The following is a 16663-nucleotide window of genomic DNA, read 5'->3' on the forward strand; positions in this document are numbered from 1 at the left end:
TGGGTGTTATTTATGAAAGGCAAATCCACTTTGCACTGCAAGTGCACTTGGAAGTGCAGTTGCTCTAAATCGAAGGGGTAGATGTGAAATGAGGGGAAGCTCTGCTGATTTTATCATCCAATCATGTGCAAGCTAAAATGCTGTTTTTTATTTTCCTTGCATGTCCCCCTCAGATCTACAGCGACTTTACTTCTAAGTGCACTTTTAGTGCAAAGTGGATTTTCCTTTAGTAAATAACCCCCTTTGTGTTGGTCTATCACATAAAATTAAACACATTTATGTTTTTGGTTGTAACATGACAAAATGTGGAAAATTTCAAGGGATATGAATACTTTTTCAAGACACCTTACATCAGCTGACTGACAACTACGATTAGGGATCACACCACTTGTAACAAGAGGACATTGGCTGGAAAACCATTTATTCAACCTACTTGAGTCTCAGGTAGCTCTCCTCTGTCCTGGTCCTCCATGAACTCATAGTAAATACGGTAATTAAATGTAATGATGGGATATTCACTTGCGTTATGTTGTTCTGTGACAATGTTTGGATTTGGAATTCCTTGCACTTTTCCAATGTGGACAAACAGCTTTGCTTTGTTGGTCAGAGACTCTGCAAGGAGAATGGTAATATGTTATATAAGGCATTTGCCAGCAGTGGTTGTGTTGCTGTACAATGCATACAAGGCATCATTACATTTCTAATAATAATATTTATTTCATAGATTTAATTTTTTATTTACTAGTAACAGGAAGCTAAATAAGACTGTAGGGATTTTCGTGGGAGCAGTATCTAGTGGCCAAATGTGGTATTTTCTGTTCTAAATCAATGAAAAACATTTGTCCAGCATAGGAAATAGACTAAAAACATTATTTTTTGTCCCATTTATACAGAAGGAATGTAAATAAGATTTAAAAAAAATAAAAATAAAGAAAACAAAGAAAAGCTTAGTAGGTAATGGAAGGAAGATTTTCCAAGTGAAGTTACGTGTGACAACCAAGCAGATATCGTTCTAAGTTGATATCTTTACAGTATGTGTGTGTGTAAGTAGTGTGAAGTACTTAAACATTTTTACTTTTATCTATTTTTATTTTAAAAAAAATCTAATTATAAAAGCAGTATCAAATCATGTACTTAAAGCATATCTTACATCTACATTTAATGAAACAATAATAAAATGAATTATAGCGCTAATTTTGTCCCACCAAAATTAATAATTTACATTTATATCAGGTCTACTGCTCACTTAGCTACCACTGCTTCAATCAGCAACAAATGCTGAACTAAGTATTGTACATCTGTCATGAAAGAGTCTATCATTGCTGTCCTCATTCAGAAAATGCTAGTTTCCTGACTGCATTTGACTTCAATATTTGGACTCACAGACCAGGCACAAGCATGCTATAAGTGTCAAAAAAGTAACAGAATTCCTTATCTCTTTACTTGTTATGAATCAGTGACTAAGGCTGCTTTCACACTGAAAGTGACGGCCGCTAGAGGTATAGCACTGCTTATTTTAGCGACGTCTTACCGCTGTTTAAAGCGCACTTTTGCGCCACTTTTCATCCGCTAGCAAGGTGCTTTAACCACAAAGAAGAGGTTAAAAACTCCTGAAGTGCTTTTCAGGCGCTTCCCATTCCCATTCAAACCGCTCCAAAGATGCTGCTTGCAGGACTTTTTCTAGCGTCCCGCAAGCGCACCTCCCCAGTGTGAAAGACCCAAAATAATGAATGAGAGGTAGTTTTCAGGCGCTTTACAGGTGCTATTTCTAGCGCTAAAATGCCTGAAACTGCCTCAGTGTGAAAGGGGTCTAAGAAAGTGTTAAAGCCAAAGAATCAAAACTGTGGCCAGGTTACAAAAATTTTCAAAATGAAAGGTCAGCAATAGCAGTCTCCATAAAACAGGTGTACTTTAACCCTTTCACTGCCCATAAGGCTGTGGTAAACCATGGCAGCATTTATACACATTCCTGCCTGCTACAGAAGCCAGGAGTCTTTGTGTGTGTGTACTTTCTCAGCCAACTGTTGATTTTCTGGTGGACCATTTCATGCTCCAGGGTCCCTGCTTTCAGAAAATATATAAGGTTTGGGGGTTTTAAAGCTGAAGATTCATCTTTTTTAGGGGGGATGGATACAGAATCATACATATTAGTTATGTGTAAGGGTGTATATCCCATTACTTGCGGATTTCTGCTTCTGCTTAAAAATCTTCTCTGCAGTGTGTCCTCACACCCTTTGGATACTACCATGAGAGCCTGTATTCCAGACCTGTGAACATTTCAACATTGTCTCCATTTGGGGCCTGTGATGGGAGTCACTTTTGGCAGGGGGCCCATGGAACCCAGGATCTCTTGGGGAGGTTGGGAAACTCTTATTTAAGCTTCCCATGCACCTCTTATGTCTAAGTTACCCTGTGTCTCTAACAAGGGTACAGAATGACCGAAAACCCCAGTCTGATCTGTATTAATCGGACTCACTGTACAACCAATCTGTCTGTCAGCCTTGGGTATTATGGGATGTGTACAGAGGCGTAACTTGAAGTTTGTGGGCCCCGATGCAAAAGTTGACATGAGTCCCCCCCACTTCCATTGTGTGTGCAGATACACTCACTGCACACCAAGATACTCAAAGTGGCTTCAGAGCTTTGAGTTCCCAGAGTTCCTCCTTAAATCAGAGTACAGGAATCACCACTGGTGAATAAGAGGACAAGGACCCCTAGCAGTTCACTTGGCAGAGCTCCTTTCCCATTCCAGCACTGTATACAGCTCCTCCCCTCCACACTACACAGGACTGGAATCACATTCCTTTACACACAATCTGTCAGCCTTCACAGGGTTTATCTAGCTTTTATGTTGCTGTTCTGACCTGTGAAATTCTCTGGTCGGAACGGCAGTGCAGTTGCAGTAGGCAGATACACCCTGTGAAGATCATGGCTGACTGTCTGTGTTGTAAAGGAATGTGATTTCAGCCCTGCGGAGGAGGAACAGTATAGAGTGCCATAATGGGAAAGGAGCTCAGCAGCCGGGCATAGCATCCAGGGTGAAGGGGGGGTCAGGGGGCTTTGGGAGGGGCACAACTTAGATGGAGGGCAAAGCCACCTGACACAAATCCTGGAACCTGCAGCCTCTTAGGGGTCCCTCAGGAGATGTTAAGAGATTTATTTAGCAATTAATGAAGGTTTCTTTCTCAGTGTTATCAGGTGTTGGGGGAAGGTCACCTCCCAGAGGTGTGTGTCTTTTCCCCAGTTGTCAGGGAAGTGGGGTAAGCAGACATCTCTGGGTGGGGGGTACAAAGAATCCCAGCTGGTGAATAGGAGACACTGAACGCTCACCAGTAACATCCATCCCATCGTGGCTACAGGACGGTACTCTTCTCATAACTCGGTGAGCTTGGTTACCATTCCATGTTGCCAGCATACAGCACAGACACTTCCCCATCCTGGGCTGTTCTCACTCCATGCTTCTCTTCTTTCAGGAAATGGCTCGCAGCTTCTCCCCAGCCAAAGAGAAGAGAGGGGTGGGGAATGTGGAAGGCAAAGTGGAAGCCCGGTATTGGAGCGTGGCTGTAGGGCCCTAGGGCAGATTGGAGCTACACGTTGTGGAGGATATGATAATATGACAGGGAGGCTGCAGGGGCCCCCTGGAGCTAGGGGCAGGGTTGTGATTGTGACCCCTGCAATCCCTTATGCTATGGATGTGTATGTAGATTAGCTGTGAGAGGGGAGGGGGACATTTCCTCTAACTGCTCTCCCTGCTGATTGGACAGTCTACTGAGGAGAAGTTTGAGTATCTCAGTTTACCGGAGTTTAAATAAACATTTCATGTTGAGCAACCAAAGTGAGTACTGCCTAGTTTGTGGTTGCAGCGGTTTGGAATATCTGATATCTATAGTCAGACTGGAGAAAGTGGTATATGACAAAAGCACTCAAGCGGATTGTGGGATGTTTCGTTACCAGTTCGTACACCCATTCCTGTATGGCTGTCCAACTTTGACACTTTGGCTGTATCTGTGCAGCCACTGCATCTAAATCCACTTTCCAAGGCTGTCTGCATGCAGTTGGGGGGGGGGCTGCAAACACCAAAACAAATGCCTCCTTCATGTAGTATGGGTGACAGCAGTCATTTTACGAAGCCTAAAGCATTATGGAAAACGATACCTATAAATCATTTAGTGGATGCTCAACTGGTGATGCCTGCAGACATCCATAGCTACTCTATACAAAATGCTGGGCTGATATAGTTGACATGATTCTGCTCTTGTGGTTCACAAAAATCGAATGCCTTCATGTGCTGCCGGTGTTTAAGGGCTGGTTCACATCTGTGCATTGTGTTTTGGATGTGTTTTACATGAGCTTTAGGTGCGTTAGTATTGAACTACTAATACTACTAGCTAAGCTCTAATGTTATGTATGGCCTTCAGAAGTTTTGAGAACTAAATCTGAAGCCCCCCAAATGTTACAAATGGAAAAGATAATAATATTCTATAGTCTTTCAGGAAATTGTTATTTAAACAAGAATTATGAGGGCTCAAGTGGACCTGGAAAAAATTACAATAAATGTATGCTGCGACGCATTATGGTGACTTCTACGCAACAGTGGCCTTAGTTTATATCGTTGTAACTCATCCTCACCTTTCTGGTTGCATAGTCCATCATACTTGTGCTTTTCATCAGGCAGTATTGAAATATCATCCAATACACACAGCTTTTTTATACTGTCTATAGTATAGCCTCGATAGGTGGGAATGAAGGTCAGAGGATTACCCTGCAATAGCAGGATACGCAATTTATTCAAGGTACAGAGTCTGGAAATCAAGTCGAAAAGGTCTGTGAGATCATTGAAACTGAGGTCCAGGGAAACTAAGGCTGGCCTGAAAGACAGATGAAGCCTTTATTTCATAACGTAGATATATACATTGATATATACATTCAATTGTGTATTTTAACATAGAATTGGTGCATTTATACAGCACATAGTTCATATTATGTTGTGTAATAGCTAACATTATTGGATATTCTAGTACCTGCTGCTATTTCATCAACTCTGTTTTGAGGGCCAATCTAGAAGACATGGGAACTCTCTAATAAAAATAATGATATGATACAGTTTGTCACTAACATTAACATATTTGGTTTCTGTGATATCATTTTTTTTACCCGTTGATCCTGTTAGTAGAGCTGTAATTTTTCACATTCACAAGTCAAACTATCCACTAAAAGTTACAGGATGGGAATTAACTAAGTTGAATTGTAGGTTTTAATATGGCTTAACTCTTTCACCAGAGAAAAAAAACTTTGCTGTAACTGCCTTAAAAAAGTCTGCACTAGGTGACAGTCACACTTCATAGTAAAATAAGATTGTTGCTTTATTCCATGAAAAAAATTGAGATCAGGCTGAAAACATATATAATGTCTTGAAATGGAGAAAACACATGAATTAGAGTCAGCTGCGCCCCCGAAAAGGTCTTTGAAAAAGGAATTGGGAAGTTCCCCCAAGGTTTTTTTTAGCAGCATAGTAATATATTGGTCAGAAAAAATGAAAGTATAATAAAATCCAACGCGTTTCGACCAATGCTGTTGCGGTCTTCTTCAGGGGATTTGTATTCTGGTGAAATCGCAAAAAAGTTAATTGTTCCAACACTTTAGCGTACTGACAACTATATGTATGACACTGGCAGTGAAGGGGTTAACCAGTGGGTGGCAGTGTAGGGGTTAAGTGTTCCTAGGGGTGTGTTACTAACTGTTGGGGGCTGGGCTTTAATTTAGTGAACACTGATCTCTGCTCCAATCACATGGAGCAGAGATCAGCGTCACTAGTTGCTAGGCAGAACGGGGAGATGCTGCCCCGTGAGACGATCGCGGGTATGCCCGCGGCGATCGAGTCCACGGACCCACGATCGGACTCAGGGGGGTCCCGACCAGCACGCGGCAGGGCGGCAAATTTAAAGGGACGTACAGGTACGCCCATTTGCCTGCCCGTGCCATTCTGCCGACGTATATCGGCGTGCGCTGGTCGGGAACCGGTTAAATACTTGAAATGCATTGTATAGCCAATTTGATTAAATATTCTCTGAGACATGCCCGTAGCCAGAGTTTGTACTTTTTAGAAAAATCAATCAATGATCTGCAATTTGTTGTTTGTATAAATAAATGATTTTATTATACTTTCATTTTTTCTGACCAATATATTACTATGCCGCTAAAAAACCCCTTGGGGGAACTTCCCAATTCCTTTTTCAAAAACCTTTTGGGGGGCGCACCAAACCAAATATAATGTCTTCACCAAACAAACCATACTCCCCAGACGTTTTTTACTCACAGGGATAGAGCAGGTACTTCTTTTCTTTTAATTGTATGTAATTATTCTGTGCTGCGGTGCATTTGAATGCGATATATAAAAATGCAACATGTCCAACTTTCAACCTGTTGATATGAAAGGAAGTCATAGGGCATAGAAAAAAATACCTTGCTATTTCTTTTTCTCTCCAGTCCTAAACTGGTGGTGGGAAGGAGCCTTAATGTGTTTTGGAGGCTGGCTACAAAAAAGTCCCTAGTTCAACTGAACATTGCGGTGGTAAATTTCTGATTTCAGTAGCTAATATTCTTACCAGAAGTCGGCTGTCAGATATTTACTTTCTAAAGAAACCTGAATCTTGTTATAGGCAAGGCCCAGATGCTGTAACCCAGGAGGAGGATTTACAGTAAGATCTTTTAGGCTTGAAATGTGGTTTGAACACAACTCCAGCACCTGAAACATATCATAAGGGACACGGGTAAAGCTTTATTTGACTTGTTAGGCGTTTGGAGAAGAAATAAAAATTTTTACATTTTTGTATGTAATAAGCCCCATGAGGAATAGACACTATAAACAAACTGTTTGCAGAGCGGAGACCAAAAGAACTAAAGATATTTACATTCTTTGACTGGTTAAATAAAAGGATGGGGAAAGCATTATAACGCTAAGATAAGTTGATGATACACTTTACTGATTGTTCTCCAGATGAAATACTGGTCTGTCTCTATTAGATAAAATTCCACAATTTGAGAAGCTCTGGAGCCCTTGGGTGACCCATTTCTTACCCACAGGTTTCGACAAAACCCTATTACGCCCATAGCCTCGAAACCATACTCTCCTCACCTAACCCTTAGAGTCTGCTAACACACCCCCTCTTTCCCCCTCCCCTACCCCATTACCCTCCCCCCTCAACTCCTACTCTCTGCCCCCCTTTTTTTCTCTCTCCCGCAGCCCCCTCACCCCTGCTCGGAATGTTCACTAAAAAATCCTCACACATGCCACATATTCGATCTTAGACTACAGTCTCCCAGATATCTTGAGTTTGTTGCTACTATCCTTAAATCAGGGAGCCCCGTTGCTACCCTCAAAATTAACAATTGGGCACACCACGGAAGGTATAGGCTGAACCCCTCCTCTCCCCAAAATTCCCCACCCCTATAGTTAATGTGTCTTAGGCCCATATCATACTCTCTCACCTTGTAGTAATTTGAAATAGACCATTCCTCTTTGCTTTCCATTTTTTGACCACTGGCCTTCTATGCTATTCTTTGAATGGTAATTAATGACACATTACACCAGCTTTATCCCAAAAGACTAAGTCTGTGCTACTCCCTCTATGTTGAAATCTATTGTTCTTTCACATTCGTTGTTTGCATAAATACTCAATGTCTAGAAGTATTGCCTTCCCCTCATGGCGCAGTCTGCTCCCAGTTGGGGTACCTGAGGATGTTAGGCAATACTCCACACTTTACACTCTGCCTCTGGAAAGGCTTATAATATCCACTGTCATTGGCTCTCTACCACTGTCATTGGCTCTCTACAGAGTTATCACTTATAACTTTCCTTGCATTACTTATTACTGGCTTTAACTGTTCTGTTTACGCTCTGCTTATTCTTTCTGTACACCTTGTAAAACTTCAAAAAATGTTAAACAAGAAATACCTGTCCGTGGACAGAGACTATTGTGAAGACTTTAAGCCCACGTACACACGGTCGGAGATTTTGCCAACCAAATCCGTCGGATTTTGCCCGTCGGATTTAGTCCGACGGATTGTGTCCGAAACTGTTGCATACACACAGTCGGGCCAAGTTGTCGAAAAATCCGATCTTTCAGAACGTGATGACGTAATTTCGTTACGATGGGACTACATTCAGGCTAGTAGCCAATAGCTTTGATGTAGGAATTTGATCTGAGCATGCGTGGCACTTGGTCCGATCAAAATGGTCTACATATGATCGGATTAGGTCCGTCCGGCCCAGTTGGTCGGGAAATATTTCCAACATGTTGGAAAATTGGGTCGGACGGAATCAGTCCGATGCATACCACACACAGTCGGATTATCTGACGACACGGTCCGATAAGACTCATTCAGACAGATTCTCCGACCGTGTGTACAAGGGCTAAGAGTTGTTTATCCAGATGAATTCTGTCTAAATAGTCAACAAGACTGTCCAAAGTCCATTTTAAGCAACTCAAAGAAATATCTGATTTATTTTTTCTTTCTCAGAAATATTTTAAAAGTATACCTATTGTTGTGAATGACATATCTCTATCTTAGCCATGTATACAGAAATATATATCCATATAGCATGTGTTTTTACCTGGATGCATAAGTAATTATAATAGCTAGAGGGGTAAAATGCCTATTCATAGCCATCTCAGAAACCAAGGCAGCCATTTTAGAACTCTGGTAACCACCATTTTGAAAAGGGTAATTATATTGCATTGGTTTTACCTTTTTATTCAATTGTTTTATTTTAAAATATTGATTATTGATTTTGATTATACAGTTGGATAAATATTTCTCTTCAGTTGATAACTACCTTGTAGATTTTTCTCTAAGCTTAATTTTTACATTATAGTTTTTGTAATTTCTCTTTCTGTTGACACAGCAGAAGTCTATTCTATTTCATGTTATTGACCACTTACTTACCTGCAGTATAGCAATGGTTGAATTTGTGAAATACATACATTCTGTCTAACTGGCATATATACACAGTTATTGACTCTACAGGGAAGTTTTATCATTTCTGTGTCATTAAAATGTACAACACTCCCATTAGTGGGTGTTTTCAATTAATTTTCTTGATTTTATGTAACATTTATTTCTGTCAACCAATATATATAACTATTTTGTATGAATACATATTTGGTAAATAAATCTCCTATTTTTAGTCTGTGTCCATATTGATTGATCCTGTATCTTAAAAATATTATCATTTAAAAATGACTTATTCATAATTACCGTGCAGAAAAAATATTCTCATTAGCCTGACAGACTGAAATGCATTTTGGTGACATTAAAGTTATAATGCACATATCTACCTTTAATGTCTGAGGAAGATTGCTGGAACAGACTGTTTGTAACTTATTGGCACTTAAGATAAGTTCTTCAAGGTTGTGAAATTTCAGCAGCCCATCATCCACTTCTGTTACCTGTAAAAGGAAAAGAGCTCATAAGTGACAGCACTCATGCTTTGTAATAGGAAGCAGAAAGAAAAGTGAGCCACATGCTCCACATGCTCGTAAAGTAGCAGGTATTTTCTTTACTTCCAGCAGCTGAACAGGACGGAGGGACATGCTGAGAGTCATTACCTTACAGAATAAAGCAAACCATTCAAGGGGGAAATACAGACGGATGATGGCCTCCTTCTAAAAATGCTGGCCTCAGAATTCCTTATGGCAATGTTTTGACTCAGTGAATCAGAAATGGTTGAAGCCTAAGCATTAGCATGACAGCCAGGTCATTAGGATTCTCAAAAAGAGAGACCAGCAATAACAGCCTACATGATTCCCTTATGGCAAGTGTAGTCAAGAGTGCACCTCAGTACAATGCAACCACAAAGGTCCTGTACCTTGTAGCATAGCAGATACAAGACAGCACTGTCCTACCTTCCCTAGAAGTAATAGATCGCTACACCACTGGTTCTATAGCATGATCATAATAAACTCTAAAAAGAAGCCATAAGGACTACCTAGCCAAATCAGAAGAATTATTTAAAGGGTTATTTCACCTTTACCAAAAAACTGCCTATGCAGGTATGGGGCACCTGTAGATAAAAACAAACTATGTAGCTGTGTCCAACATTTAAAAATGTCCTTGCAATAGATGTAGGTCATTTACCTACATCTATTGCCCCCCACCAAGCCGAAGCCTGACTGAAAAACTCCCAGAGATGGCATCATCCTGTCCTGTCTTGTTTTTAGAATGTTGCTCAGATACTCTGAGTCAATTCAAATCCCTTTGCATTCGCCCTCTCTTCACTATTGTAGTAGGCAGACTTTTGAGACCTCGCTCCTGTGATGGTGAGGGTGAGCAGTAATGACTGTGGGTGTCTTAGAAATGTCCCGGCAATAGGGCGGGACTGGATAATGTCATCTCTGGGAGCTTTCAAGCCAGAGTTTGGAAGGTATGTAAATGGCCTACACCCATAGCAAGGGCATTATCCACTATTATCCATTATGCTTTTATCAACAGGTGCCCTTTACCTGCATAGGCATGTTTTTGGTATAGATGAACTAGCCTTTTAATATAGCTGTACAGCTTTTAAGGCTTAAAGTGGTTGTAAACCCTAGAACCCCCCCCCCAAAAAAAAAAAACCTGCAAGACAAAGGCATAATGAGCTAGTATGCATAGCATACTAGCTTATTATGAATTATTTACGTTAGATCAAAGCCCCCGCAGCAGTCCTCGTACCCCACTCCGGCCGGCGACATCACTCCTGGAGTTACTTCCGGGTATCACGGGCTCCGGTGCTGTGATTGGCCGGAGCCGCGAAGATGCATGCGGGCGGGAGCCGCCGGTAATGGCACACTCACCGAAGCAACGGCACGTACGTGCCATTGCTTCAGTGCGCATGTGCTGATGGCGTTGGCACATGCAGATACAGGGGATGTCTCCTAAACCCTTTAGGACAGGCATGTCCAAAGTCCGGCCCGCGGGCCAATTGCGGCCCGCGGTTCGGTTTTGAACGGCCCGCCTGGTCTTTCTCAATTTAGTGTGCCACGGGAGCAGGGCTGTCAGATGAGCCCAATCCCCAGCACTGTGAGAAGCTCCGTGAGCTTCAAAAGTGAAAGTAAAGTGCAGAGGAGTGTGCTGTGCTCTCTGCTTCCCCCTACAGTGCAGTACCCGGCTGAATGAGGAAGCTGCAAAGGTACTGTACTGTGCTACAAGCTACATTAGTGTTAAAAAGGGCTTTATTCGTGTGTGTGTGTGTGTGTGTGTGCACATGTGTCTGTATGTGTGTGTATGCACATGTGTCTGTATCTGTGTGTGTGCACAAATGTGTCTGTATGTGTGTGTGTGTACATGTATCTGTATGTGTGTGCACATGTGTCTGTATGTGTCTGTGTGTGTGTGCACATGTGTCTGTGTGTGTGTGCACATGTGTCTGTATGTGTGTGTGTGTGCACATGTGTCTGGATGTATGTGTGTGTGTGCACATGTGTCTGTATGTGTGTGTGCACATGTGTCTGTATGTATGTGTGTGTGTGCACATGTGTCTGTATGTATGTCTGTACGTGTGTGCATTTATGTCTGTATGTATGTGTGTGTGCACATGTGTCTGTATGTATGTCTGTGTGTGTGCATGTATGTGTATGCGTGTGTCTGTATGTATGTGTGTGTGCACATGTGTCTGTATATCTGTATGTGTGTGCATGTATGTCTGTATCTGTGTGTGCACATGTGTCTGTATGTATGTCTGTGTGTGTGCATGTATGTGTATGTCTGTATGTATGTGTGTGTGCACATGTGTCTGTATATCTGTATGTGTGTGCATGTATGTCTGTATATCTGTAGGTTTGTGCATGTATGTCTGTATCTGTGTGTGCACGTGTCTGTATGTATGTCTGTATGTATGTGTGCGCATGTGTCTGTATGTATGTCTGTATGTGTCTGTAAGTATGTGTATGCATGTGTCTGTATGTATGTCTGTATGTGTGTGTGTGTACGTATGTGTGTGTGCACATGTGTATGTATGTCTGTATGTATGTGTATGCATGTGTCTGTATGTGTGTGCGGCGTGCATTTGTCTGCAAGTGTGTGCATGTATCTGTGTGTATGTTACGTTTAATCCGGACCCCCCCCCCCCATTCTTATACCATCAAAACTGCTTTTGTAGGGCTTGTGTGTGATATTAGCCAGGACTGCTGCTCCTCTGAAAAGCAATCCATGCACAGATCTCTTTTCAGAGGCATTTGAATGGCGGTAAAGAGGCATTATGTTGCCGCCTCACCACCTGTTTTAAGCCCATAAATGCAACATCTGTGTGGCTGTGTACTGTGTGTAGGGCAGCCCATTAATTTCAATGGACTTCCCTACTCACAAATGCAGGGAAAGAAGTTCCCGAGCTTTTTTTTTTTTTAAATTGCACTGCACCAAAAGCACCCTACATTTTCCAATGTGTGGGGTACCATTAAGAATTAACGGTACCCCCTAAAGTGCAGAGCATTCGTCTGTGTGTCGGGAACGAGCGTGACAAATGCAAGAGAATTCTTGTTGGGCCGTGTATTAGTGCTCGGATGGACACACTTAGACCGAATTTTCAATGGTTCAAAGAATGTCAGGCAAAATGGTCGGCCCTCATGCATGTTCACTTCATCAAGTCTGGCCCTCTTTGAAAAAAGTTTGGACACCCCTGCTTTAGGAGATATCCAGGGTGGCTACAGGAAAGCCTTATTATAGGCTCACCTGTAGCAAAAAGTGGTTGTAAAGGGTTTACAACCACTTTAAAGTGATTGTAGATGATCACCTTGTAAAACAACCCATTCAGTTTAAAATTGAAATGAAAGGCAAATCATTTGTGTATAGATTTTTAAAAAAACACAATACCTTGTTTCTCTTTCTTTAATACGTGATCATATTCCCTCTGTTCTCAGCTGCATAAGAGCTGGGGGAAAGTGAAATAGCATTAATCTTCCCAGTGAAAGGCTGTACAGGGGGGTGTCAGGACAAGTCTGATCATTGGAGGAGATCACACTGAGTTCCCAGCATAGAAAACTCACCACAATGTGTTCTCCTGCTTAGTGCGGTCAGTTTTAGGAAACCAGAGGGACTGGCAGGAACACCAGGGATTTCACACAAATGAAGGAATACAAAGCGAACAGGATACTTTTTCATACAAGTACATGGTACAGCAGACGCATATCAGGAATAAGAATTACTGGGTTACAAACACCAATTTTACATTCTCTAGCAGGAACAAGGCGTTCATCAAGAAACATGGAGACTGGTGATCTGTGCTCAGCACCTGGCTGTCATGCTGTTTCAATGGATTTATTGCCGTTTAAGTCACTGACAAGGAAAATATTTCCAGACGAGGAGCTCTGATTTTCTTGCTTGATTTTTCTATGTTAGGTGGCGGTTTCATTTTGCGGTTTCCCTGCTCAGAATCCCCACTGAGCACTTCAAGCAGCTCCAACCCTAACACAAGGTACAGCTTCTCTGCTTTCATCATTACAGCGCTGCCCAGCCATTCATCATCCACGAGCTTCCAAGTTCATCACAAGCCAAAGGACTTCTGAGACCAGGCTGTTGTATGCAGGGGAGAGGAGAGCTCTTTAATGTCGTGTACACACGACCGATTTATCCGTCAGAATAAACTCAGACGGTCTTTCCGACGGAATTCCAACAGCGTTCCGCTCAAATGGACTTGCCTACACACGATCACACCAAAGTCTGTTCGTTTAGAAGGTGATGACGTACAACGGGACTAGAAAAGGAAGTTCAATAGCCAGTAGCCAATAGCTGCCCTAGCGTCGTTTTTGGTCCATCCGAATATCATACAGACGAACGGTTTTCGCAATAGGAATTGATTCCGTCGGAAAGATTTAAAACACGTTCTATTTCTAGGTCCATCAGAATTTTTAAAAAAAAAAAAAAGTCTGATGAAGCCCACACACGATCGGAATATCTGATGAAATGAGTCCGTCAGACATTTTCTGCTGGAAAGTCCGGTCGTGTGTACGCGGCATTAGGGGTTGTAGACTTCAAATGCCTTTGCTTTGCTATTAAAGCATTTGATTGTTCTGATCTAGAAAACCTATGTCAATAAGAAAATCGGGGAAGGAAAATGGCTCCATTCATACTTCTATGGCTCCGAAGACACACCAACTTTGGAGTGCAACTTTGGATGGGTGCAACTTGGATACAACTTTGGCTTTGACCAGTGATAATGGACAAATGTTGCATTATATAACATTCAGGTATGACTTTCATGCAACTTTTGAGGGTTAACTTTGAATTATATGGCATGAAAGTGGGACCATAGTAGTGCATGAACTACTTTAACCACTTCAGCTCCGGAAGGAATTGCTCACTTAATGACCAGGCCATTTTTTTGCAATACAGCACTGCGTCGCTTTAACTGACAATTGCGCAGTGTGATGCTGCACTCAAACAAAATTGACGTCCTTTTTTCCCCACAAATAGTTTTTTTTTTTGGTGGTATTTTATCACCGCCATGTTTTTTATTTTTTGCGCTATAAAAAAAAACAAAGAGCAACAATTTTGGAAAAAAATATAATTTTTTTTTTACTTTTTACTATAATACATATCCAAAAAAATATATGAAAAAACGAATTTATTCATCAGTTTAGGCTGATATATATTCTTCTACATATGTTTGGAAAAAAAAATTGCAATAGGCATATATATTGATTGGTTTGCGCAAAACATATCACGTCTACAAACTATGGGATAGATTTAGGGACTTTTATTTTTTTCTATTGTTTTTACTGGTAATGGTGGCGATCTGCGATCTTTAGCAGGACTGCGACATTTTGGCGGACAAATCTGACCTCAAATTACACTTTTTTGGGGACCAATGACATTATTACATTCATCAGTGCCATAAAAAATGCACTGATCAATGTATAAATGACACTGGCAGGGAAGGGATTAACAGTAGGGGGAGATCAAGGGGTTAAATGAGTTCCCTCAGTGTGTTCCAACTCTATGGGGGGTGGGCTGGCAGGGACATGACAGAAATCACTGTTCCCGATCACTGGGTACAGCAGATCTCTGAGATGTCTCCTGTCAGAATGGGAATCCGCCTTGTCTACAGATCCCCATTCTGCATCTGTATACCGCGTCTGCCCGATCTGCGGGCATGCTCCTGCAGTGTGCATCAGCCACGCCTGCCCGCTATCGTGCCTGCGTGAGCTGCCATACAGCTACTGCGATTTGCACAGGAGAGCCCACCTACGGCGGCTGGTCGGCAAGCGGTTAAAGTTGCTGCAACTTTAAGTCGCACACATATGAATGGTTATCATTGGAAAACATGGGGAACGACTTGTCATGCAACTTTGATGTTCAACATTGCATGACAAGCCGCCAGAAGTGTGAATGGAGCCTCACTCTCCTCACTCTCCTCACTCTGGCTAAAACTCCACCAGCCATTTAGACATTAGCTTTAGAAATATCTTCCAGCTCTTTACAAGCCAGGAAACCAAAGTATTGATATTAAATTATATTTAGAGATTTTAAATGATCCTTCATTGCTGCAGACTGTTTGCAGATTTTTATTCCAATGTTCTTTTAAACAGAGATATGGTTTCTAAAGTGCACACTCCTGGCTCACATCTACTCACCTCCTGGTCTACCACTCTTAGAGACCTGAAGTATGAATAAATGAACTGTTCAGTGATAAGTTCAGGACGTGTGACTGCCAGCTCCCTAATATGTTGAGCCTCCGCACTGCATCTGCCATCCAGCTCCCAAGGTGAACCATGCTGATTCAGAAGGTCTTTCAGGTTGTCCTCATTCTCCTCTTCTGGATCACTGCTTTCGCAGTCTGAACAGGGAGTCGTTCTATTCAGCGCACTAGACTTGTTCTGGAGAAAGAAGAAACCGAACCTTAGCTTCAGTAGGAAAGATCACTATACAGTGTCTTGAAAAAGTATTCATACCCCTTGAAATTTTCTACATTTTGTCATGTTACAACCAAAAGCGTAAACGTATTTTATTGGGATTTTATGTAATAGACTAACACAAAGTGGCACATAATTGTGAAGTGGAAGGAAAATAATAAATGGTTTTCAAACTTTGTTACAAATAAATATCTGAGAAGTGTGGAGTGCATTTGTATTCATCCCCCCTTTACTATTATCCCCCTAACTAAAATCTAGTTGAACCAATTGCCTTCAGAAGTCACCTAATTCGTAAATAGAGCCCACCTTGTGTGTAATTAATTCTCGGTATAAATACAGCTGTTCTGTGAAGCCCTCGGATGTTTGTTAGAGAACCTTAGTGAACAAACAGCATCATGAAGGCCAAGGAACACACCAGACAGGCCAGGGATAAAGTTGCGGAGGAGTGTAACAAAAAAAGAGAATACATTTCTCCCAAGAGGGCCAAATCTAGGACACTATGATTGATTAAAAAAACGTTATTAAATAGAAAAAACATACAACAATTGAATGAAAAAAGAGACTGGTAATTTACCTCACAGGTAGTTTAAAAATAGGACAATGTTGTCATATATTAAAAAATGGGATGGCAGCTGCACATACCACACATACACACACTCATTACCCACATTTGAGCAATAACTTACCGTATATACTCGAGTATAAGCCGAGATTTTCAGCCCCTTTTTTTAGGCTGAAAGTGCCCCCCTCGGCTTATACTCGAGTCACCGCCGTCTGCC

The 16663-nt window shown here is 41.6% G+C and overlaps 1 protein-coding gene across 1 annotated transcript in view; it reads right to left on the minus strand.

The window, feature by feature from the left end:
• The window catches only part of LRRC43 (leucine rich repeat containing 43), a 64301-nt gene that overhangs the window by 39224 nt on the left and 8414 nt on the right, over positions 1–16663 (minus strand). The window contains exons 2-6 of the mRNA XM_077461956.1: positions 15606–15848; positions 9339–9449; positions 6606–6745; positions 4630–4868; positions 434–612 (exon numbers count right to left, since the gene is read on the minus strand). Of these exons, the coding sequence (XP_077318082.1) occupies positions 434–612; positions 4630–4868; positions 6606–6745; positions 9339–9449; positions 15606–15848 (912 nt within the window). The remainder of the gene's footprint in view (positions 1–433; positions 613–4629; positions 4869–6605; positions 6746–9338; positions 9450–15605; positions 15849–16663) is intronic.

Source organism: Lithobates pipiens, unplaced genomic scaffold, assembly GCF_037356315.1.
Source record: "Lithobates pipiens isolate NorthernLeopardFrog02 unplaced genomic scaffold, aLitPip1_a1.2 Scaffold_3, whole genome shotgun sequence".
NCBI lineage: Eukaryota > Metazoa > Chordata > Amphibia > Anura > Ranidae > Lithobates > Lithobates pipiens.